Source organism: Pristiophorus japonicus, chromosome 3 (assembly GCF_044704955.1).
Source record: "Pristiophorus japonicus isolate sPriJap1 chromosome 3, sPriJap1.hap1, whole genome shotgun sequence".
NCBI lineage: Eukaryota > Metazoa > Chordata > Chondrichthyes > Pristiophoridae > Pristiophorus > Pristiophorus japonicus.
In genome coordinates this window covers 183,738,776-183,765,985 of record NC_091979.1, presented here as the reverse complement: position 1 = coordinate 183,765,985, position 27,210 = coordinate 183,738,776, and the positions used below count along the sequence as shown (strand labels likewise).

The 27,210-nt window shown below is 48.9% G+C and overlaps 1 protein-coding gene across 1 annotated transcript in view; it reads right to left on the bottom strand.

The window, feature by feature from the left end:
- The window catches only part of LOC139259421 (MAGUK p55 subfamily member 4-like), a 238,666-nt gene extending 211,885 nt beyond the window's left edge, over window positions 1-26,781 (bottom strand). The window contains exons 1-4 of the mRNA XM_070874887.1: window positions 26,728-26,781; window positions 21,321-21,398; window positions 10,879-10,959; window positions 859-990 (exon numbers count right to left, since the gene is read on the bottom strand). Coding sequence (XP_070730988.1) covers window positions 859-990; window positions 10,879-10,959; window positions 21,321-21,398; window positions 26,728-26,781 — 345 coding nt within the window. The remainder of the gene's footprint in view (window positions 1-858; window positions 991-10,878; window positions 10,960-21,320; window positions 21,399-26,727) is intronic.
- Between the last annotated feature and the right edge of the window lie 429 nt (window positions 26,782-27,210).

The following is a 27,210-nucleotide window of genomic DNA, read 5'->3' as shown; positions in this document are numbered from 1 at the left end:
TTTCTATCATCCTGGTAGTCCATTGAGATAATGATAATGGACTTTGTTGTGCTGTTGTCTGACTCCCTGTTATAACGGGGAGTTAGCAGATACAGGCTTGGCACTGGGCAGTAATTAGATGCAAATGATCTGTGGAGGGATGTAATCACCTGGCTGAGTGAGATGCAATCAATGGCCAGTTCACTCTGCTACCTTCCTGGCATTGCCTCTGATGCACCCATCGCTATATCGCTGTACCGAGGATTGCTCTCTAACCAAGATACCAAGAGGCCAACCTCTGCACAGGCTCTTGCCAATACTCTATTGCCACAGTGAGGGGATAGGCACGTGAATGGCCAAGACCCAGGCCCTCTCCTTCTCAATCTCTGTCCTTCATGTGGGGAACAACCTGGCTCAGGTGCACTGACATTGGTTGCAATCCGTCATCGAACCTGTGTTCCAGAACAGTTGGCTGCTGTCGTAATGGGATGGGTCATCGCACTGCCCTATGCATAACCAACCCACACATGCACCCAACCCACACATACACCCAATCCATACATGTAATTAGCACAGAGGCTGAGAAAGAGAGAGAGAATCTGAGAGTGAGAGGCTGAGAAAGAGAAACTGAGAGAAAGAGTGAGAGGCTGAGAGAGAATCTGAGAGAGTGAGGTTGAGAGAGAAAATCTGAGAGAGAGAAAGGCTGAGAGTGGGAGGCAAAGAGAGGGAGAGAGAGATCTGGGAGAGAGGCTGAAAGAGAAATAGGCTGAGATAAGTTAAGGTGTTTGGGTTTGAGTATTTTTTTAAATAACCTGTTGACACAGAGCAGTAAATGAGTGTAGTACAGTTTTGTATCTCCCTTACATCCCCTGTCCTTACCAAAGTGTGCTTGTTTTTCACCAGGCGCACTATCCTCAAGGCCTCCTCATCTTCAGGGATGTTATCTGGCAGCGGAGGGAGGATGGGATCGTAGTCTTTCTGAGCCACAGTGTCATGAGCAGAGAGCAGGGCCTGTCAATCAATCAAACCTTCAGCTGTTATACGCTGCATGGAAATGAAGATGTTGCAGATTTGGTGGCAAATCCTTTTAAACTACTCAGGTGATATGTGAGTTATGTAAGAGCATCCTCATCATCATATCTGGACTCATGTGTGTCCACTTGCACTTCTGTAAACAACACATGTATCCTTCTGTGCATGTATACATGTGCCAGTATACATATATTCTAATGTGCAGAAACACACCTCCTTGTGTGCATATACATATACTCTTATGTGATTATTCATGATTCTGAATACATGTCCATATGTCCTTATATGTACATTTATGCTCATGTACACATACACAGCCTTGTGTGTGTACTGGTGTCCATGTGCATGTACATGTGTCCTTATATATGTACATATGTATGTGTCCTTGTCTACATCAATACGCACCCTTGCATGTGTGTAAATATATCCTTACGTGTGTGTACACATGTGCCCTGTGTGTGCATAAACATGCCCTTGCTACATGTGTGGCTACGTGTATCCTTGAATGTGTTGTTGTTATGTTCAGTTCTGATAACTGAGAATGCTTTCCTTTTACAAGATCCCCTGCGAGGGGGACTGACAAAGGTTTAGAAACTGTCCTTTCACCTCTAGGCTAAAATGTAGTCCTATCTTTCAGGGCTGTTGATAGTAGGTGTAAGTCAGAGGACTGGGGATTAGCCATTGCAATAGCCATTGTCAAAAAGGGAGATAGAGCTAACTCGGGTAATTATAGGCCAGTTGGTTTAACATCTGTGGTAGGGAAATTTTGGAATCTTTAAATAACAATAAAATGAATAAATATCTAGAGGAAGAGAAAATAATTAGAAGTACTCAACATGGATTTCAGAAAGGAAAATCATGCTTGACAAACCTGATAGAATCCTTTGAGAGGTGGCAGACAGGGTGGATGGGGAAATGCAGTGGATGTGGGGTACAGAATGTCTTTGACAAGGCACCACACAGGAGATGAGTGGAGAAGGTTAAGGAATATGGAATTAGGTGGAGGGGTAAAATATTGAAGGGAGCAAACAGAGAGGAGACGGTAAGGACAGTTCCTCAGAGTGGTTAGCTGTGGATAGCAGTGTCCCACAGGATTCAGTTCTGGAACTGCTTCTGTTCACTGTGTACATCAATGATTTGCATATAGGGCTAAAGAGAGTGGTGTCCAAATGACACTAAAATAGGAGGGAGAGTAAATCATTCTGAGGATTAAAGGAGGATATTGATAAGATGGTGCAATGGGCAAAACAAGTATGGGGAAGTTATGTCTTGTCAATGTGCGGTGATGGATTTTGGTAAAAATAAAAATAATAATTATAATTTGATTGAGGGAAAGTTAGGTAATGCTGATGGGCATAGGGATTTGGGGGTTCAGGTTCATAAAACTTGGAAAGCAGCATCTCAACTGGTTAAGACTATGGGCTAGAACCTGCACTTCTGTGCTTATCACCCAAAAATGGGCGTTATTTCCAGCATGGGAGGTAAAAAAGGGATTTCAGATCGCCGGCTTCTCGCCCATTCTCAAAACACCTAGTTTACATTTGTGAAAATGGGCGTTACCACGAGTGATATCAAATGGGCGGTAGCATTAAATTTTTTTGATCTTCTGCTGTAAATGTGGCCGTCCTTAGCAATGGCATGGCAACGCTCGATTCCCATGATTCAGGAGGTCAAGGGTCATCATGACATGTGCAGAAGAGGAGACAGAGAGAGAGAGGGAGCTCAGAGGTACTGAAAGCGTGTGTGGGTGTGGTGTGTGCTTGTCTGGCTGTTGTGGGAGGCATGACGGAGATTCACCAGTAGCAAAAAGCCTACTAAGCAACAAGAACATAGTTGGCAACGAGTTTTTGCCCAACAAATAAGAAATAAGATGGAAGGGGTGGAGGAGGCCCTGGAGCTGGTAGCCAGGAACACTGGTGGCAGAGGACTCCCAGTGGTCCCGGAGCACGGCACTGCACCCCTAGGTCCAACACCATCACTGCGAACGACAAATGAGAGCAAGGACCAAGATCCTGCTTCTGCATCAGAGAATGTTGCCCCCTCGGCACCCCCCGCTCCCGTACCATGCAACCACCTCATCTGCTTTCATCCCCCCCAATGAGGCACCGCCTGAGGAGCTCCTCGGCCAGGCGCCGTGGAGCGAGGAGGGGAACGGGTCGAGGTGGGGAGAAGGAGAGGGGGGAAGGAATGCGAGGTGCATGTGCGCAGGTGATGGCTGTGTTATATCTCTATCTGGGTGCATGCAATTTGTTGCAATTTATGGGGTCTGGGGACCACGTTCCTGCTTTGCCTTTGTATTCTGTGTTGGTGGACATGTTGAACATGTGATTTATGCCAATGGTGAAAAAGTTGGGTGTGGGCGGAGGTTGACTGTTATTGGCTGTGATACTTATGATTTCAGACCAATGTTGGTATAAAATTTTTATTATTGAACATAACCTTGTTGCGCATTGTTTCAGATAGCGGGACCGTTACACACTGGTGATTCCTTACCATAAAAGGGTTCAATACACCTTAACATCAATCAATGTAAACTTTAACTGGCACCAAGGTGATGGGCACCACTTATGTCTGAGCTGCACACACACAGCAGTGTGTCAGCGTTGTCACTCACATCAGTGCTCTTTCAGACAAATCTTTCCGATATCAGCTCCTCATGTAAGAGTGGGATTTGACAAATGCCAGCCACATCGCTGGCGTTCATTCCGGTTAGTTCCTCTTTTTGTGGGTGGTTTTTTGAGCGGGCAATATTGTGGCCGATATGTGTGGGAGGTGGTGAAATTGATGGTGGGCGATCTCCATGGCCGCTAGTTTGGGTAAATATGCTCTTTACAACAAAAAACAGTGGGTGGGCGTTTATATTGAATCCGAATTTATATTAATTCCGAGCGTAAAGTATCACTGGGCGATATTATGGGCGTTGATTTCACCCATCCTGCTGATTCCGCCCAAAAAAAGAAGGCGGGCGGTAAAAAATTTTCTCGCCGTTAAGCCCATTGTGAAAATAACGCTCGGCGATAAGTCTCCTAAAAAAGCCCGTCAGTTTCCATTTTGTGCCAAAATGGGCAATATATGGGCGTTATATGTCATTTCAGCGTTAAAATGGGCGTTAAGTAGGCGGTAAGCATGCAAAAAAAGTGGCGGTTCTAGCCCTATAAAGCTAATGGAATAGTGTTCTTTTCAGCAAGAGGTATAAAATATAAAAGTTGCGAGACCACAGTTGGAGAACTGTGTGCAGTTCTGGCTCCACAATGTCATTTTATTGTTATTTAAAAATTCCAAAATTTCCCGACCACAGGAGGTTGAGGCAATAGAGAGGCTACAGCGCAGATTCACTCAGATGCTGCTTGGGATGAGGAAATATTATTACAAGGAAGCACAGAAAAGATTGTTGAGTGATTTAATAAAGGTGCTTAAAATTATGGAAAAAAAGAAAGACTTACATTTATATAGCACCTTTCACGAACACTGGACGTCTCAAAGCGCTTTACAGCCAATGAAGTACTTTTGGAGTGTAGTCACTGTTGTAATGTGGGAAACGCAACAGCCAATTTGTGCTCAGAAAGCTCCCAGCAACAGCAATGTGAATAATGACCAGATAATCTGTTTTTGTGATGTTGATTGAGGGATAAATATTGGCCAGAACACCAGGGATAACTCCCTTGCTCTTTTTCAAAATAGTGCCATGAGATCGTTTACAGCCACCTGAGAGAGCATACAGGGCCTCGGTTTAATATCTCATCTGAAAGATAGCACCTCCAACAGCACAGCACTCCACTGGAGTGTCAGACTAGATTTATGTGCTCAAGCCCCTGGAGCATAACTTGAACCCACAACCTTCTAACTCAAAGGCAACTGTGCTACCCACTGAGCCACAGCTGCAATGAGATGCAACATGCCTGCCATAATTGAATAGCTATCAGTGTGTGGCTGGTGTGAATGATACAGCAGTGGTCACAGCAAGGGATGGGACAGAGTAGCAGAAACGATGGCCTAAAAATTGGATGTGGTCACGAAATGGGCAATGTTAACGTCCAACGATTTAAGCTGTGCCAGGTCAAAATTCATGCTCAATACTCATTAACATGATTGTAATCTTGATTTCAGTGTTAAAACTGGTGCTCATTGGCTTAACGCTCAACAGGTGGGTCAATATCGGGCGCAGGCTAATTCCCAGTCATGTGTGGCACAGGCTCTATTCAGCACTTAAAAGGGAGGTGCATGATGCTACAGCACCTCATTGTCAAGCCACTCACAACTTCACCTGAAAGAAGACGGCAGTGCAAGCCCATGGCGAAGCCTCAGCATGCCTCAAGAGCTAGCAGGTTCTCTGACGTGGCTCTTGGGGCACTGATCATGGCCATGAAGAGGAGGTGGGCTGTCCTCTTCTCACACACAGGCAGGAAGCCCTTGCCACACACCTCTCGAAAGCTTGTGGCAAGAGTTAGCCACCCATGTGACGGCCAGCACTGTGGTCCGAAGGTCGCCATCCAGTGCAGGAAGAAGTTTAATGACCTCACATGCATAGTCACGGTGAGTGAAGGCTTCAGCAAATGCCATATCCCACCATCTGCACCACAAGCCTCACACACTGCTCAAAGCACCACACCCCCATCACTCACCTACCAACAATCTCAAGCTATCACCACTCATACCTCGCAATCATAGCTTCACTTCACCCTCACAACCTTGCCACTGCTGCAACATTCACACCTTGCACACACTGACAGTTATTCAACTATGGCAGGCACATCACCCAAACACATTGCACCATCCTCACCCTCACTCACACTCTTCACCTTCTCCTGCAGGCCAAAGTCGCACAGAATTGGAGGAAGCAGCGGCAAACAGGTGGGGGGCAGGCTGCCATCCATGACTTCAGCCAGCTGGAGGAGAGAGTGCTGGAGATCATTGGGCTGCAGATAATAGAGGCCATGGCAATTGGAGAGATTGAACCTGCTGGGCACAACAACGGTCTGGTAATTCCGAATCCTTCTTCTCACATCCCACTTCCCCCTCTTCCCACAATCTCTTCTCACTTTCAAGCTGCTGATGTTGTAGCCATGTATATCTTGCTCCCCACCCCCCACCTCCCCCCCGTACCCCTCCTCTCCCCATAACCTGATTCTTGGGTCTTTCTGCTTTTAGATAATCAACAACAAGCTCCAGCCCAGCCTATCCCCGAGGTGATGCACGAGAGCGAGGGGGAGAAGAAGATGACACAGCGTCATTGCAGCTGTCACTCGTAGACACCAGCTCAGAACCTGGCACTGCGTGTATTTTAGGGACAATGTAGAAGCGGGATCTGCACAGGGTGGGGCACTGGGGATGAGCGGGCTGCAGCAAGCCTGGGGGCAAAGAGTAGCTCGGGGGCCAGCTCCCCAGAGGATGAGTTCGCGCGCGAGTTCTGCTGCTCAGGACTCCGATAAGAGCCTCGATGGAGCAGCTTTCAGAAGACGAGTGGTGGACATGCACACCGAATTGCTACACATAATGGCAAGCCTGCCAGTCAGCTTCTTGTCAATGTCAAGGAGCATGGAGAAGTCCGCCTCCAACTTTGCATGGGGCTCTGCCCGAGCTTGGAGCCCAGAACCTCCAGGCTGGAAATTATGGAAGAACTGCAGACCACTGTCATGAAGTCTCAGCTTGATGCGACACAAGCTCAGACTGCTGCCATCGTGGCTGGGTTTACCAGTGTCAACAGCTGCAGCAGATTGCTAGGATTGCTGAGGCACCATCCCAGATGACAGCATTTGTGTTCACACCACTGCCAATCCACCATTGCCCTTGCACTGTGCCGCCCATGCCGAGGTGGTGCAGTCTACAGCTGGGTCTTTTAGGGCCACACTGGCTCGAGGTCATCCAGCAAGACCATTTGAAGTCTCCCCCATGGAAACTCAGCAGCCTGCCACTAGCCATGCTGCAGTCCTGGGAGCGCACTTCGTAGGAGCACTAGGACACAACAGGGCACCAGAACGAGAGGTACTAAGGCACTATCATAAGTATAAATATGTGTGAAGTGGTTTTTGATACATTTATTAATTTTGTTTGTAATCTTTTGAGGTGTCTCACATCTCAGCTTTGTGCCCAGGAGGACGCTGTGATATTTCGTGACTAAGGGATGGTATGATGGGGATGAGGTGAGGAACAGGGATCTGGGGTTTCGTTCATTGGAATCAGAGTCTGAGGAGCCGTTCACGGACAGCCTGTCCAGAAGGAGGCTTGGCTGCCTGACTCCTCCCTCCCTCCTCGTCTTCTTCCTCTAGCTCATCCTCCTCCCCAGCGGTTAAGGCAGTGGAACCGTTGCTTCAGTACCCCGATGGTCTGCTCGATGATGTTCCTGGTGAAAGCATGGCTCTCATTATATGCTGGGCACGTGATGGATTTGCGGAGGGAAGTCATGAGCCAAGTGCAAAACAGGTGGCCCTTGTCTACCAGCAGCTACCCTTGAGGGGCTGGAAGATTGCTGGCACATCAGACTGATGCAGGATGAAGGCATCATGGCTGCTGCCAGGATAGTGGGCATTGACCATCAGGAATTGCTGGGCGTGGTCACACACCAACTGCACATTAAGAGAGTAGTAGCCTTTGAAGTTACAGAAGATCTCAGGATTGTTATACAGCGTCTTCAAAGCCATGTGTGTGCGGTCGATGTCGCCTCCACCAAGGGGCTGCCTGCTATCCTGGCAAAGCCACAAGCTCGTTCGTCTGCTCAGAGAGAAGACAATGTAGTCCCTTCTCCTGGTGAAGAGAGCCTCAGTGACCTTCCAGATGCACCGATGAACGGTGAACTGTGAGATGTCTCCTGCTGCAGACTGGAAAGATCCACTGGTGAAGAAATTGAGGAGCACAGTGCCCTTGACACTCACTGGGAGATCCGTGTTTGTTGTGTATCTGTAAAGCATGCACTCCCATGTTCCGCCACCAGGGAGCGCATCCTCTGAAGTCCCAAAGGATCCCAGCATCCCTTGGGGGTACTGTATATAAGCCGGCCACTAAGGCCTGTTCCTCACTCTGGAGTGTCTTAATAAAGACTGAGGTCACTGTTACTTTAACCTCCCTGTGTGCAGTCTTATCTGTGTTAGGAACACAATAGTGTTCACCTACTCTCAGGCTACAGGTCTGCTTGCAGGAGGTGGCAGAGTTCTATAACCACCTCCTTAGTCAAGTGTAGCCTCATAATACACTGCTCCTTGCTTAAATAAACATGAGAAGTGCAGTCGGAAGACCCTAGGTGGGTAAGGCCTCCTGTTAAGAGCCTTCCTGGCCCTCCTCATTCTCTACGCACATCTTCTTGTCTTCTTTAGCGCCTCTGTTCCTTCTCCCTAAGATGTTCGAGGGGGACTTCCAGTAGAGCCCCTATGACTGTGAGCAAGTTGTAAGCAGAAGCCTTTAAATAATAATGAAGCCGTTCTTCACTTGCAATAATATTCCCTGTTACCTTAGAACCTTACAAGAAGTATATAAAACTGCTGGAGTTGCAGAAAGTTACACAGAGCCAGTCGAACACAGGTGCAAGTGATTGTTGAATAACGTTGCTGGATCCTCCTTCCTGCTTGTCAACACTTGCTCAGCTTGTCGGTAAGTGGAGCGGCAAACTCCAAACTCGCAGCTCAGGCATCAAGTGAGCGTTGCACACTCACTGACATCATGATCTGCTTCAGTTCCATGATTTTCTCGATTATTGATATCGGCAGTGCTGCCGGCCACCCGAAAATGACAGCTGCCTCCAGACCCACCAGTAGCGGGCAGAAGAGTGGCAGCAGCCATGTTATCAGCTGAATCTGCATTGCTGGTCATTTTCTAACATTCTATAGACTCTGGATCAGTTCCTATGGACTGGAGCGTAGCTAATGTAACACCACTTTTAAAAAAAGGAGGGAGAGAGAAAACAGGGAATTATAGAATGGTTAGCCTGACATCGGTAGTGGGAAAAATGTTGGAATCAATTATTAAGGATGAAATAGCAGTGCATTTGGAAAGCAGCGACAGGATCGGTCCAAGTCAGCATGGATTTATGAAAGGGAAATCATGCTTGACAAATCTTCTAGAATTTTTTGAGGATGTAATTAGTAGAGTGGACAAGGGAGAACCAGTGGATGTGGTGTATTTGGACTTTCAAAATTAAAGCACATGGTATTGGGGGTAATGTATTGACATGGATAGAGAACTGGTTGGCAGAGAGCAAGCAAAGAGTAGGAATAAACGAGTCCTTTTCAGAATGGCAGGCAGTGACGAGTGGGGTACCGCAAGGTTCAGTGCTGGGACCCCAGCTATTTACAATATACATTAATGATTTGAATAAAGGAATTGAATATAATATCTCCAAGTTTGCAGATGACACTAAGCTGGGTGGCAGTGTGAGCTGTGAAGAGGATGCAAAGAGGCTGCAGGGTGACTTGGACAGGTTAGGTGAGTGGGCAAATGCATGGCAGATGCAGTATAATGTAGATAAATATGAGGTTATCCACTTTGGTGGCAAAAACAAGGAGGCAGAATATTATTTGAATGGTGACAGATTAGGAAAAGGGGAGGTGCAACGAGACCTGGGTGTCATTGTACATCAGTCATTGAAAGTTGGCATGCAGTTACAGCAGGTGGTGAAAAAGGCGAATGGCATGTTGGCCTTCATAGCGAGAGGATTTGAGTATAGGAGCAGGGAAGTCTTACTGCAGTTGTGCAGGACCTTGGTGAGGCCACACCTTTGAATATTATGTACAGTTTTGGTCTCCTAATCTGAGGAAGGACATTCTTGCTATTGAGAGAGTGCAGCGAAGGTTCACCAGACTGATTCCCAGGATGGCAGGACTGACATATGAAGAAAGACTGGATCGACTAGGCTTATATTCACTGGAATTTAGAAGAATGAGAGGAGATCACATAGAAACATATAAAATTCTGACGGGACTGGACAGGTTTGATGCAGGAAAAATGTTCCCGATGTTGGGGAAGTCCAGAACCAGGGATCACAGTCTAAGGATAAGGGGTAAGCCATTTAGGACCGAGATGAGAAGAAACTTCTTCACTCAGAGAATTGTGAACCTGTGGAATTCTCTACCACAGAAAGTTGTTGAGGTCAGTTCGTTAGATATATTCAAAAGGGAGTTAGATGTGGCCGTTATGGCTAAAGGGATCAAGAGGTCTGGAGAGAAAGCAGAAAAGGGGTACTGAGGTGAATGATCAGCCATGATCTTATTGAATGGTGGTGCAGGCTCGAAGGGCCGAATGGCCTACTCCTGTACCTATTTTCTATGTTTCTATGTTTCTATAACGGGTGGCAATAAACCCTGAACTTTCTAGGCCAGACTGTTCCAGTGATTGAGGGGTCTAGAATGAGGGGGCCACAGATGTAAGATTAAATATAAAAGTTTTAGGACAGAGAGCAGGAGAAACATTTTTACACCAAGGGTTGTGAGGCTGTGGAATTTACGATCGGAGTTAGTGATTGAAGCAGAGACCATGTCAAAATTTAATAATAGGTTAGATAGGGGGTTGAAGAAAAGGGGAAACAAGGGAAATGGGAACAGAGCGGGCACATGGGATTCGGTACTGCTCGTGTGGGGGATAAACCCAGACTGGTTGAACTAGTAATTCAATGAATGTGAGTTTGTTTGAGTCATACTGCATGTATGAGTCTGTGTGAATGTGAGTTTGTGTAAGTAAGTGTGAATAATAGTGAGTGAGTGTGAAAGAAATAGTGTGGTCTATAAATAAGTGAGTTTGAGTTCATGCATGTGTTCGAGCAAGGTATAATAGAGAATTAAAATAACTCTCACGATATCGTAGACGTCAAACATTAGACTTAATCCAAACTGGTTTGAGTAATAAATAACTTGGAGACAGCAGCTCAATACCAACCATTCTTACCTGGAAATCAGGTTTTCCCAGGAGCCAGTGTAGTTCTCGAAAGTCTGTGGATTGAGAAGCTTCTCGAAGTATCTCTGTCACCTACAAAGAACAGACAAGCACATGCTGATACATGCAGAGTCCCAAACAGACCCATTCACACAGACAGACCCGTGCACACACAGACCCACTGAAACACAGACACGCAAGACACAGACCCCCGCACACACAGACCGACAGACACCGACTCACACACACAGACCCACACACGCAGACATTGACACACAGACCTACACACACAGGCGCACACACACACAGATCCACACACACAGACCCACACACACAGACGCACACGCATAGACGCACAGACCCACACGCACACAGACCCGCGCGCACACAAACTTGCGCACACAGACAGACCCGCCCACACACAGACCCGCCCGCACACAGACCCGCCCACACAGACCAACAGACACCGACTCACACAAATAGATCAACACACGCAGACAATGACACACAGACCCACACACATGGACCCACGCACACAGGCCCACACACACCGACCCACGTACACAGACCCACACACACACAGACCCACACACACAGACCCAAAGACATGCAGATCCACACACTCACAGATTCACACACACATACCCGCAAAGAATCACACAAACACACATCGACACACATATCCATACACACAGATCCGCAAACACACACAGGCCCACACACACAGACCCACACACACAGACCTGCAGACACAGACCCGCACACATAGACCCACAAACACAGACCTGCGCGCACACAGACCGGCGCGCACACACAGACCCAAACACACACACAGACAGACCCGCACGTGCACACACAGATTCACCCACAAGCAGACCCGCCCACACACAGACCCGCACACACACAGAATGAAAGACACCAACTCACACACGCAGACCCACACACACAGACATTGACACACAGACCTACACACACATTCGCACACACACAGAACCACATACACAGACCCACACACACAGACGCACACACACAGACGCACAGACCCACATGCACACAGACCCTCCCGCGCACACACAGACCCGTCCACACACAGAGCCGCCCGCACACAGACCCGCCCGCACACAGACCCGCCCGCACACAGACCCGCGCATACACAGACCCGCGCACACACAATCCGCCCACACAGACCAACAGACACTGACTCACACAAATAGTTCAACACACGCAGACAATGACATACAGACCCACACACATGGACCCACACACACAGACCCACACACACACAGACCCACGCACACACAGACCCACGCACACACAGACCCACGCACACACAGACCCAAACACACGCAGATCCACACACACGCAGATCCACACACACGCAGATCCACACACACGTACCCGCAAAGACTCACACAAACACACATCGACACACATACCCATACACACAGACCCGCAAACACACACAGACCCACACACACAGACCTGCGCGCACACAGATCGGCGCACACACACAGACCCAAACACACACACAGACAGACCCGCACGTGCACACACAGATTCACCCACAAGCAGACCCGCCCACACACAGACCCGCACACACACAGAACGAAAGACACCGACCCACACACACAGACCAACACATGCAGACCCGCACAAATACGGACCCGCACAAACATGGACCCACGCAAACACAGACCAGCACAAACACACACACACAAACAGAGCTGCACACACAGATCCGCTCACACACACGTACCCGCCCACACACATATCCGCCCACACACATACCCGCACAAACGCAGACCCACACACTCCCAGACCGGAAACACACACACACTCGCACAGACACAAACCCGCACGCAGCCAGACCAACAAACACACAGACCCACACACACACTGACCCGCTCACACACTGACCCGCTCACGCACAGACCTGCTCACGCACAGTCCCGCACACACACAGACCCGCACACACACAGACCCGCACACACACAGACCCGCACACACACAGACCTGCGCTCACACAGACCCACACACACAGACTGGCACACACTGACCCGCACACACACAGACCTGCACACATACAGACCCGCACACACAACCGCGTGCGCACACATTCACGCGCACACACACCCCCGTGCACACACACCAGCTCACACACAGACTCGCACGCGCAAGTGTACCCGCCCCACGCATACCCGCCCACACACATACACACACAAATGCAGACCCACACACTCCCAGACTGGAAACATACACAGACCCGCAGAGACACAGACCCGCACACAGGCAGAACAACAAACACACAGACCCACACACACACACAGACCCACACACAAACACACACACAAACACACTGTGACGCGCACATACACAGACACACAAATACACAGACCCGCATACACACACAGTCGCACACACACAAAGCCGTACACACAGACCCGCAAAAACAGACCCACGGGCACATGGACCCACGCGCACACAGACCCGCGCGCACACAGACCCGCGCAAACACAAACCTGCCCGCACACAGACCCACACACACACAGACCAAAAGACACCGACTCACACACACAGACGAACACATGCAGACACTGACATACAGACCCACATACACGGACCCACACACAAAGACCCACACACTGACCCACACACGCACTGACACGTGCACACACAGACCCACGCACATACACAGACCCGAATGCTCACAGACCCGTGCACACACACAGACCCGCATGCAGGCAGACCCGCACGCAGGCAGACTTGCACACACACAGACCCGCTCACACAGACCCACTCACACAGAGAGCCGCACATACACACACACAAACAGACTTGCACAAACTGACCCATTCTCACAGATCCACACACATCTACCCGCACAGACTTACACAAACACACACCGACACACATACCCGCTCACACAGACTCGCACACACACAGACCCGCACAACCACAGATCCGCACAACCACAGACCCGCACAAACACAACCGCACAAACACAGACCCGCCCACACAGACCGGCTCACACAAAGCTGCAAACACAGACTCGCTCACACAAACCGCACACACACAGACCCGCACGCAGGCAGACTACCAAACACACTGACCCGCTCACACACTGACCCGCACGCACACTGACCCGCTCACACACTGACCCGCGTACACACAGACTCGCACACACACAGACCTGCACACACACAGACCCGCACACACACAGACCCGCACACACACACCCATACACACACCCCCACGCGCACATAGACCCGCACACACACGCGTACCCGCCGACACATACACGCACAAATCCAGACCCACACACTCCCAGATCGGAAACACACACAGACCCACATACACACAGACCCACACGCAGGCAGACCAACAAACACACAGACCCACACACATACAGACCCACACACACAATGACGCGCACACACACAGACCCACAAATACACAGACCCACAAACACACGGACCCACGCGCACACAGACCCGTGCAAACACTGACCTGCCCACACACAGACCCACACACACACACAGACCGAAAGACACCGACTCACACACACAGACCAACACATGCAGACACTAAAACACAGGCCCACACACACGGAACCACGCACAAAGATCCACACACACCGACCCACACACACACACCGACCCACACATGCGCACACAGACCCACGCGCACACAAACCCGTGCGTTCACAGACCCGCGCGCACACAGACCCGCGCGCACACAGACCTGCCCACACACACATACCCGCCCACACACACATACCCGCCCACACACAGACCCGCGCACACTCAGATCCGCAAAAGCACAGACCCTCACACACACATCCCTGTTATATATGTAAACTTGTATTTACTCTGTACAGCCACCAGATCCCATAATCCCTTGGCACTCTGGAGACCTGCAGTAGAAGACTAAGGTCACACTTTACTTTGAGCTCACAGTGTTCAGTCTCACTCTTTCTCCATACATAACAACTGGCGATGAGATGCAGATAGCAAAGCCAATGATGCAGACAACAGTGGGCATCCTGGAGAAATTCTTGGAGGGAGATGATTGGGAAACTTTTGTGGAGCGACTCGACCAATACTTTGTTGCCAACGAGCTAAATGGGGAAGAGAACGCTGCTAAACAAAGGGCGATCCTCCTCACCGTCTGTGGGGCACCAACGTATGGCCTCATGAAGAATCTGCTCACTCCAGCGAAACCCACAGAGAAATCGTATGATGATTTGTGCACACTGATCCGAGAGCATTTGAACCCAAAGGAAAGCGTTCTGATGGCAAGGTACCGGTTCTACACCTACAAAAGGTCTGAAGGCCTGGAAGTGGAGAGTTTATTCGCCAAGCTAAGACGCCTTGAATGACATTGCGAATTTGAAGGACATTTGGAGCACATGCTCAGAGACTTTTTCGTACTCGGCATTGGCCACGAAACCATACTTCGCAAACTTTTGACTGTAGAGACCCCAACCTTGAGTAAGGCCATAGCAATAGCCCAGGCGTTCTTTGCCATCAGTGACAATACTAAGCAAATCTCTCAGCACACAAGTGCTGCTACAAGTACTGTGAACAAAGTGATGTTGTTTTCGAATCGTAACGTACAGGGCAGGTCACACATGCCTGCAGCTGCACGTCCGCAGATGTCTCAGAGTCCACCATCAAGGGTGATGAATGCAAGGCCATTAACATCTTGTTGGCGCTGCGGGGATGAACATCGTTTCTATTCATGCCGATTCAAAGGGTACGTTTGCAAGGGCTGTGGAACAATGGGACACCTCCAACGAGTGTGCAGGCGAGCTACTAATCCTGTTAAACCTGCAAACCACCATGTTGCAGAGGAGGACAGATCCACGGAGGATCATGATGAATCAGAGCCTCAGATCGAGGAGGCAGAGGTACATGGGGTGCACACATTCACCATGAATTGTCCCCCGATAATGCTGAATGTTGAACTAAATGGACTCCCGGTGTCAATGGAGCTGGACACGGACACGAGCCAGTCCATCATGGGCAAAAAGACTTTCGAAAGGTTGTGGTGCAACAAGGACTCAAGGCCAGTCTTAACTCCAGTTCACACGAAACTAAGAACTTACGGTAGCACTGTACTTGGCAGTGCTACCGTAAAGGTCTCCTACGATGGAGTGGTAGCTTGGATGGTACCGGGCGATGGTCCCACACTGCTTGGCAGGAGCTGGCTGGGAAAGATACGCTGGAACTGGGACGACGTCCGAGCACTCTCGTCCGCTGACGACACTTCGTGTGCCCAAGTCTTAAACAAATTTCCTTCGCTGTTCGAACCAGGCATCGGGAAATTCCAAGGAACAAAAGTGCAGATCCACCTAATTCCGAGGGCGTGACCCATCCATCACAAGGCGAGAGCAGTACCGTACATGATGAGAGAAAGGGTAGAGATCGAGCTAGACTGGCTGCAAAGAGAGGGCATAATTTCACCGATTGAGTTCAATGAGTGAGCCAGTCCTATCGTCCCAGTCCTCAAGGGAGACAGCACCATCAGAATCTGTGGGGATTACAAAGTAACTATCAATCGTTTCTCCCTGCAGGACCCATACCCACTACCAAAGGCCGACGACCTCTTTGCAACGCTGGCGGGAGGAAAGACGTTCACGAAGCTGGATCTGACTTCAGCCTACATGACGCAGGAACTGGAGGAATCATCGAAGGCCCTCCCCTGCATCAACACACAAAGGTCTTTTTGCTTATAACAGATGCCCATTTGGAATCCGATCAGCGGCGGCGATATTCCAGAAACATGGAAAGCTTACTGAAGCCGGTCCCCCACATCATGGTCTTCCAGGACAACATTTTGGTCACAGGTCGGAACACATTCGAGCATCTGCAGAACTTGGAGGAGTTTCTTGTCGACTCAACCACGTGGGGCTCAGGTTGAAACGCTCGAAGTGCATTTTCCTGGCACCTGACGTGGAGTTCTTGGGAAGGAGGACTGCGGCGGGCGCCATCAGGCCCACCAATGCGAAGACGGAGGCAATCGAGAACGCACCGAGGCCACAAAACATGACGGAGCTGTGGTCGTTTCTGGGACTCCTGAACTACTTTGGTAACTTCTTACCGGGACTCAGCACACTGTTAGAATCAAGTCTTACTACGAAAAGGGGACGAATGGATTTGAGGCAAAAGCCAAGAAAATGCCTTTGTAAAAGCGAAAACATTGTTGTGCTCAAACAAATTGTTTGTGTTGTTTGATTTTTGATTCATGTGAGCATTTGGTACTAGCATGTGATGCGTCGTCATATGGCATCAGGTGTGTATTGCAACAAGCTAATGATTTTGGGAAACTGCAATCAGTTGCTTATGCATCCAGGATTCTGTCTAAGGCTGAGGGAGCCTACAGCATGATTGAGAAAGAAACGTTAGCCTGTGTCTATGGGGTAAAGAAAATGCGTCAATACCTGTTTGGGCTAAAATTCGAAGTGGAAACTGACCATAAGCCACTTATATCCCTGTTTTCCGAGAGTAAGGGGATAAATACCAACGCATCCAGAGATGGGCGCTCATGTTGTCCGCATACAACTATGCCATCCACCACAGGCCAGGCACAGCAAACTGCACCGATGCTCTCTGTGGGCTGCTATTGCCCACCACGGGGGTGGAAATAGCGCAGCCCGCAGATCTAGCCATGGTTATGGTAACATTTGAGAGTGAGCAATCACCCGTCACTGCCCGGCAGATCAAAACCTGGACAAGCGAAGACCCCTTATTATCTCGAGTCAAAAGCTGTGTGCTTCACGGGAGCTGGTCCAGTGTCCCAGTGGAAATGCAGGAAGAGGTAAAGCCGGTCCAGTGGCGCAAAGATGAAATGTCTATACAGGCAGACTGCCTTCTGTGGGGCAATCGAGTAGTGGTCCCCAAGAGGGGCAGAGACACCTTCATCAATGACCTCCACAGTACCCACTCGGGTATCGTAATGATGAAAGAGATAGCCAGATCCCACGTGTGGTGGCCCGGTATCGATGCGGACTCAGAGTCCTGCGTTCACAGATGTAATACATGTTCGCAGTTAAGCAATGTACCCAGGGAGGCGTCGCTAGGTTTATGGTCTTGGCCCTCCAAACCGTGGTCTAGGGTACACGTCGACTATGCAGGCCCGTTCTTGGGAAAAATGTTCCTTGTGGTTGTTGACGCATATTCCAAGTAGATTGAATGTGAAATAATGTCGGCTAGCATGGCCTGCGGGCCATGTTTACCACACACAGATTACCCGATGTCCTGGTGAGCGACAGCGGGCCATGCTTTATCAGTGCTGAGTTCAAAGAATTCATGACCCGTAACGGGATCAAACATGTCACATCTGCCCTGTTTAAACCAGCGTCCAATGGTCAGGCAGAGAGAGCAGTGCAAACCATCAAGCAAGGTTTGAAGAGGGTAACTAAAGGCTCACTGCAGACCCGCCTATCCCGAGTCCTGCTTAGCTACCGCACGAGACCCCACTCGCTCTCTGGGATCCCATCTGCTGAACTGCTCATGAAAAGAATACTTAAGACAAGGCTCTCGTTAGTTCACCCTGATCTACATGAACAGATAGAGAGCAGGTGGCTTCAACAAAGTACATATCATGATAGCGTAAATGTGTCACGCGAGATTGAAATAAATTATCCTGTATTTGTATTGAATTATGGACAAGGTCCCAAGTGGCTTCCCGGCACTATCGTGGCCAAAGAGGGGAGCAGGGTGTTTCGGGTTAAACTTTCAAATGGACTCATTCACCAGAAACACTTGGACCAAATCAAACTCAGATTCACGGATTATCCTGAGCAACCCACCTTGGACCTTACCTTTTTTGATCCCCCAACATACACACCAGTGGCAACCAGCACCACGATTGACCACGAAGCAGAACCCATCATCCACAGCAGCCCTGCTGGGCCTAACACACCAGGCAGCCCAGCAAGGCCAGCTGCACAGCAGCCCAGCGAGAGCCCAACAAATGATTCAACAACACCAGCTTTCACACCGAGACGATCAACCAGGGCAAGAAGGGCCCCAGATTGACTCACATTGTAAATAGTTACACTATTGACTTTGGGAGGGAGTGTTGTTATATATGTAAACTTGTATTTACTCTGTACAGCCACCACAGGGCGCATCCACTTGAGTCCCAAGGGATCCCATAATCCCTTGGGAGCACAGGTATTAAAGGAGGCTTCACAGGTTGGAGAGGCACTCTTGAGACCTGCAATAAAAGACTGTCACACTTTACTTTGAGCTCATAGTGTTCAGTCTGACTCTTTCTCCATACATAACAATACCCACATTCACAGACTGACAGAAACAAACACACACAGAACCACAGACGAAGACACAGACACACACACACATGGACCCACACACACATGGACCCACGCATACAGACACGCACACACACAGACCCGCGCACAGACACGCACACACCCAGAGACCCGCACACACCCAGACCCCGCACACACACAGACCGAACATACACAGAGACCGAACACACACACAGACCCGCGCGCACACACGGACCCGCGCGCACAGGGACCCATGCGCACACGGACCCGCACGCACACAAACTAACAACCAAACACACTTACAGAGCCATGCACACAGACCTGCATGCACCAGGATCCATATACACACTGACCAGCACACACGGACCCGCACACAAGCAGACCAACATACAGGCAGACCAACACACAGGCAGATCAACACACAGGCAGGCGAGCACACAGGCAGACCAGCACACAGGCAGACAAACACACAGGCAGACCCGCGCACACACGCAGACCCGCGCACACACGCAGACCTGTACACACAGACCTGCTCACACTCAGACCCGCCCACACACACTGACCCACACACACTGACCCGCGCACATACAGACCCGCACACACAGACTCGCACAAACACAGACATGCATAAACACAGACCCAGTCACACACAGACTCACACACACACACAGACCCGCGCACGCACAGAACTGCGCACGCACAGACCAACACACACATACAGACCAACACACACATACAGACCAACACACACATACAGACCCGCACACAGACAGACCCGCACACACAGACCAATACATACACAGACCAGCAGACACACACACCCGCGCACACACAGACCAATACATACACAGACCAGCAGACACACACACATCTGCACACACGCACACCCGCACACACACAGACCAACACAAAGACAGCCCAACACAGACACAGTCCCGCACACTCAGACCTGCACAGAAATAGACTCAGACACAAACCTTCACAGGCAGACCCGCGCGCACATAAACCCGCACATACACAGACCCACACACACAGACCTGTACAAACACAGACCAACACACACACAGACCCGCACACATAGAGACCCGCACACACAGACCCACACGCCCACACACACACACCCACGCACACCCGCAAACATATACAGACTTGCACACACACACACCCGCACACACACACACCCACGCACACGCACACCCGCGCACTCATTCAACTGCACAGAAACACGTAGTCCCCCGCACGCACCTTCCACAGGAACACAAGTACAAATGGGCACAAAAATAGAGACATTGAGGTTAATTGCTGAGGCCCAGACTTCTCCAGTTCTAACACAGATTCTTACACTTCGAATAGAAAATACGTGAAATTGAGTGAGAAAGACAGAGAAAAGGCTCACACTGGTAACGATGAGAAACCAAGAGTGGTGATGGAACTCGAAATCAAGTCAGCCCCCTGGCGAGGCCACACAATCCATCACTATGATCGATTGGTCAATCTCAGGCATGGGCTCTGGAGCGTAGACCTATTGCTGGTGGCTGGGATTATTCCCACTCCATCCCAGATAACCCTGCACAAGCAGCGAGAACCTGCCCAGTGCCCTCTGCTTCTGATCTGGCTTGGGTTTGTCAATCTGGGTTAAAGCCCACAGCACCTGTTGAGGTGGGCTATGTCCTCTATGGAGGGAGAGTGACCTTCTTACAGGAAAGCTCCCTCACCACTATCTCATCCAACAATCCAGGGCAGGTACAGCACAGATTAGATACAGAGTAAGGATCCCTCTACACTGTCTCATCAAACACTCCAAGGGCAGGAACAGCACGGATTAGATATAGAGTAAAGATCCCTTTACACTCTCCCATGAAGGTGCCTCAGCGACTACTGCATCAGTTTGACATTTTAACAAACCCATTCCACAATCCTTGGTCCTCTCTGAGTGTGATTACCAATTTAATGCCAATTAGCACTAAATTAGGTGCTGTTTTCCACACTGGATCAGCCCTTAGGAAACAGATTGTGACTGCCCCAAATGTCTTCTTATGAAAATGTTCTTCAGTGATATCTGGTAGTAGCTTCATTGTGTGAAGGTCATGACCCAGCCTCTGTTCTGCAGGATGTGTCTGAGCTTTTTTGCAAAGTACAGGAAGCTTTTCCTCACCTCTCGGCAAAGTACAGAAGCCTGGGGCATAACAGGCAGTGGTCTCCTCCTCAGGTACTGATGCAGGCTCTCATAGACCTGGGAAAACAAGGCAGAAACCATTAAATATCCAGGGAATTTCTTCAATTACTCCTCCAGAGACAATGGCGAGGTAGATATCAGCTGTCCTCCAGTAGCTCACTCAATTCGTCATCTCTTTTCATGCTATTGAACTGTATGGAGCATCCCAGACAAATCTGATCCTGTCCTCAAATGGTTAATTTAGTGTTGGTAAATTAACACTTTTAATAGTGAAAGAAAGTAGGAAAAAGACTCCCATTTATATTTACACAATCTCAGGACATTTCAAAGTGCTTTGCAATCAATGAATTGCTTCTGGAGTGTAGTCACTGTTGCAATGTTGGAAACGCAGCCGCTAAGCTGCGCACAGCAAGATCCCATATAAACAGCCACATGATAATGACCAGATAATCTGTTTTGTTAATGATGTTGATTGAGGGATAAATATTGGCCAGGACATCGGGGAGAACTCCCCTGCTCTTCTTTGAAATAGTGTGATGGGATCTTTTATGTCCTGAGACAGACCCTCGGTTTATTGCCTCATCTGAAATACAGCACATCTGAAGTATCAGCCTAGATTTTGTGCTTAAGTCTCTGGAGTGGGGCTGACACCTTCGGTTCTGAGAGAAGAAGTTGTACCTCTATCTGAATGAAACAATCCAAAGCCAATTGACAGGGGCACAAGTTGATATAATTCAAGCCGATAAATTTGGTATGTGCGACAAGCACTTACTTCATTGAAAGCTCATTAGAACTGCCTGCAGTACCTATTATTCCTGTAGGTGGTGCTGCGATGGGCATTTTCAATGTTAAAGATTTCACACTGTGTGACATACAATAGCTGCTATCTTATAGAATCGTAGAATCATAGAATAGTACAGCTGAGAAGGAGGCCATTCGGCCCATTTAGTCTGCACCAGCTCTTTCGAAGAGCAATACAGTTAGTCCCCTGCTCTTTGCCCACATCCCTGCAATTTGTTTCTCCATCAAGTATTTATCCCAATCCCTTTTGAAGACTACTATTGAATCTGTATCCACCACCCTATCACGTGCATTCCTAATCCGAAACACTTGTTGCATACAAAGTTTTTCCTCATGTCACCTCTGGTTCTTTTGCCAATCACCTTAATTCTGTGCCTTCTGGTTATTGATCCTTCGGCCATTGGAAACTGTTTCTCTTTATTTACTCTATCTAAACCCTTCATGATTTTAAACACCTCTGTAAAATCTCCTCATAGCTTTCTCTGCTCTAAGGAGAACAACCCCAGCTTCTCCAGTCTATCTGTGTATCTGTAATCCCTCACCCCTGGAACCATTCTAATAAATCTCTTCTGTACCCTGTCCAAAGCCTCCACGTCCTTTCTAAAGTATGGTGCCCAGAATTGGACACAACACTCCAGCTGGGGCCGAACTAGTGTTTTATATACGTTTAGCATAACTTCCTGGCTTTTGTACTCTATGTCTCTATTTATAAAGCCCAGGCTTTACTAACTGCTTTGTTAACCTGTTCTGCCACCTTCAAAGATTTGTGCATGAGCACCCCCAGGTCTCTCTCTTCTTGTACCCCCTTTAAAATTGTACCATTTAGCTTGTATTGTCTCTCCTCATTCTTCCTACATTCTTCCTATGTATCCTCTCACACTTTTCTACATTGAATTTCATCTGATGTGTGTCTGCCCATTCCACCATCCTATCTGTGACCTCTGGAAGTCTATTACTATCTTCCTCCCTATTTATTGTATATCCAAGTTTCGTGCCATCTGTAAATTTCAAAATTGTGCCCTGCACTCACATGTCCAAGGGTTAGAACCTTCACTTTTTTTGCCTGCTTAATGTCCACTTAACACCCATTTTACCGCTGAAATGACGTATAACGCCCATATATTGCCCATTTTGGCACAAAATGGAAACTGACGGGCTTTTTTAGGAGACTTATCGCCGAGCATTGTTTTTCCAATGGGCTTAACGGTGAGACATTTTTTTACCACTCGCCCACTTTTTTGGGGCGGAATCAGCAGAATGGGCAATTACAACGCCCATATTATCGCCCAGCGTTACTTTCCTCACGGACTTAACGACAAGATTCAAGAATAACACCCGGTGACTGTTTTTTGTCGTAAAGAGCATATTTACCCAAACTAGCAGCCATGGAGATCGCCCACCATCAATTTCACCACCTCCCACACATATCATCCAGAATATCGCCCGCTCAAAAAACCACCCACAAAAAGTGGAACTAACCAGGACGGACGCCAGCGGTGTGGCTGGCATTTGTTAAGTCCCACTCTTATGTGAGGAGCAGATATCGGAAAGATTTGTCTGAAAGAGCGCTGATGTGAGTGACAATGCTAACACACTGCTATGTGTTACCTTGGTGCCAGTTAAAGTTTACATTGATTGATGTTAAGTTGTATTTAACCCTTTCACGGTAAGGAATCACGAGTGTGTAATGGTCCAGCTATCTGAAACAATGCGCAACAAGGTTATGTTCAATAACAAAAGTTTAATACCAACTTTGGTCTGAAATCATAAGTAACACAGCCAATAACACCCAACCCCCGCCCACATCCCACTTTTTCATCATTGACATAAATCACATGTTCAACATGTCCAGCAACACAGAATACAAAGGCAAAACAGGAGCGTGGTCCCCAGTCCCCATACAGTGCAACAAATTGCATACACCCAGATGGAGATATAACACAGCCATCACCTGCGCACATGCACCTAACTTTCCTTCCCCCCTCTCTTTCTTCTTCCCACTTCTATCCCGTCCCCTCCTCGCTTCACGGCACCTGGCCAAGGAGCTCCTCAGGTGGTGCCTCATTGGGGGGGGGGATGAAGGCAGATGCATTGGTTGGACGGGTACAGGAGCGGGGGTTGCTGAGGGGGCAACATTCTCTGATGAAGAAGCAGGATCTTGGTCCTTGCTCGCATCTGTCGCTCGCAGTGGTGGTGCCGAACCTAGGGATGGAGTGCCACGCACTGGAACAACTGGGAGGCCTGTGGCAACAGTGTTCCTGGCTATCGCATCCAGGGACTCTTCCATGCACCAGGTGTCGGGATATGCCCCCCAAAGCTTCGATGAGCTGGTCACCAATGTCTACAGTCCTCCTGGACAACTGAACCATCTCTCCGCTGTCATGTCATGCTCATGGAACAGACCTACCGCATCCACAAGGCCTCCGCGGGGTCAGCGCCGTCCTGGGGACAAATGGGGTGCCTTCTGGAGAGGTGCTTGGGGCCGGCACCTCCAGAGTGGAGGCGGGAATGACCGGAAGACCAATAGATGGCCTTGGGGTGGAATGGGTTCTGGAGCGTGGCGATGCAGGTTCTTCGAAGTCCGCACTCTCATCCGTGGAGAACAGACCCAGCGGATTGACGGGCGACAATCGGAGCTCCTCAGCACCAGATGTAGTAGGATCGTCCGCTGGCTCCTGCCCCGCGCTCCCACCTTCTGGCTTCTGTGACCTTGCCTGGGGTCGCGCTGCTGGCTGAGCTGCAAGACACAAATGAAGTTGTTAGAGGAGAGGAGGTGCTAGGGTGACAAGGTGAGTCCAGCGCTACACACAGCATATGCACGACAAAAGCACCACCACTCTCAAAATCATCGCAGGCATCACATTTCATGACCATCAACACATTGTGCATTGCAATGATTTTCATTCGGCCAGCAGTATTTCTATGACACTTTTAGAAATCACCTATCATACATAATTGGTCGGATATGAGTTGGTGTGGCATCTATTGACTTTACATCACGCAATGGTGTAAGCTTTACTCACGTAGCATCACTTCAGGGTCTGCAGATGCTTCCGTGGCTGTCTGGGTGTGCTTCCCCACGAGTGCCAACATTCGCTCCTCCATCTCAGTGATGTCGCTGGGGACTGGTGGCCCCCCACACATTCACCTCTGCATGGACCTCATCGGCGATAGCTTCTTCTGTAAAAGGTGACAGGACGACATGGCATGTACTCATGATTATTATGATTATTATCATTCTTTACTAAAGACGTACACCGTGACCGCAGGCTTTGAGTAAAACATTCCCGGTCAAAGACCTCACATCTGCTGATAGTCACTCATGACTGTTACAAATCAAATTATATAAATACATAAGTACATGTAAATCAATGTAATACTTACTCTTGCGGATCCCACAAGGTCGGTCCATCATTTGCGGCATTGGTTGCCCTCACGCACCTCGTTGGTCGCCGATGAGACCACCTCTTGGTCCATATCCTTTGTTAGGCCTTTGGGGTGGGCTTCCCATGCCCTCCCTGTGTCAAATCACCCCAGCAGGACTCGACCTCCTGCAGGAGGGAGGCATTTGCCTCGTCCGAGAACCTCCTGGCTCTTTTGCGGCATCCAATTTACTCCTCTCCCACCTCACTGCTCTCTCCAGCGTCAGCCTCCACAGCGTGTTGTGATGCCTCCTCCTCTCCCTCCATTATAGGGAAAATTCGGTCAAATATGTGGCTGGTAACAGCTGCTTTTTGTTTGCCTATTTGCTGTGAAGCTCTAAAGTCTCCCTCCTTCCTCCCGAAGCAGCCACACCACACCCAGTCATGCCTTCAGTCCCTTTGAGCTCCCTCTCTCTCGGTATCCTCTTCTACGCATGTCATGGTGACCCTTGACCTCCTGAATCGTGGGAATCGAGTGTTGCCATGCTGTTGCTAAGGACGGCCACACTTTACGGCAGGAGGTCAAAAAATTTTAACGCTCCCGCCCATTTGATATCGCTCGCGGTAACGCCCATTTTCAAAAATGTAAATTAGGTGTTTTGAGAACGGGCGAGAAGCCGGCGATCTGAAAACCCCTTTTTATCGCCCACGCAGGAAATGACGCCCAGTTTTGGGTGATAAGCTCAAAAAGTGGAGGTTCTAGCCCCAGGTCATTAAAGTATATTAAAAACAGCAGTGGTCCTAGTACTGACCCCTAGGGAACTCCACTGTATACCTCCCTCCAGTCCGAAAAACAGCCTTTCACCACAACTCTCTGTTTTCCATTCCTTAGCCAATTTTGTATCCATGCTGTTTTGAATAGTTTGAGAACATTATTGAGATTGCCCAGTTTGGAATCCAAATTCCCAGATATTGCTAAAAATGCTTTCTGAAATATTTCTTCAGTTGCCATTTTTTTTCTCAGTAACTGAAATTTCTAATATCTAAAATGAGGATTTAAACAAGATGTAGTCACATGATTAAATGAGTTATCTATTGAACCAGGCAGGTGCTGTGCAATGGGGATCAATGGGGTAGCTCACTACAGGGAGGAGAGGGTAGGGCAGGATCTCAGTGTTAGTGGGACACTTTGTTATGCTGTGGTTTTTAAATGTGTTTCTTACCTTCACCAGTGACTGCAGCCATCGTGTGTTTAGTAATCCATGCAAGACATCCATTCCACTATCGTTCCTGCCCAGAGATAATGTTAGTTCTCAACTCAACCACCGTTCACAGGAGTGGAGAAGGATCTGAAAAGGAACAGGTTGAAGTTCATTCAGGAAGGAGTTGGTTGGCTCCATTCGTACTGTTATAACTCTCACATTTTCCTCACTCTGAAATTGTACCTCAGCCTGGAATTGTATCTCACCCTGAAACATACACTCACTCTGGAATTGTATCTCTCTCTGGAATATTGCCTCATTCTGGAATTGTGTCTCATTCTGGAATTGTATCACACTCTGGAATATTCACTCACTCTGGAATTGTACCTCAATCTGGAAATGTATCTCACTCTGGAATTGTACCTCACACCAGAATTGTATCTCACCCCGGAATTATACCTCACTCTGGACTTGAACCTCACCCTGGAATTGTACTTCATACTG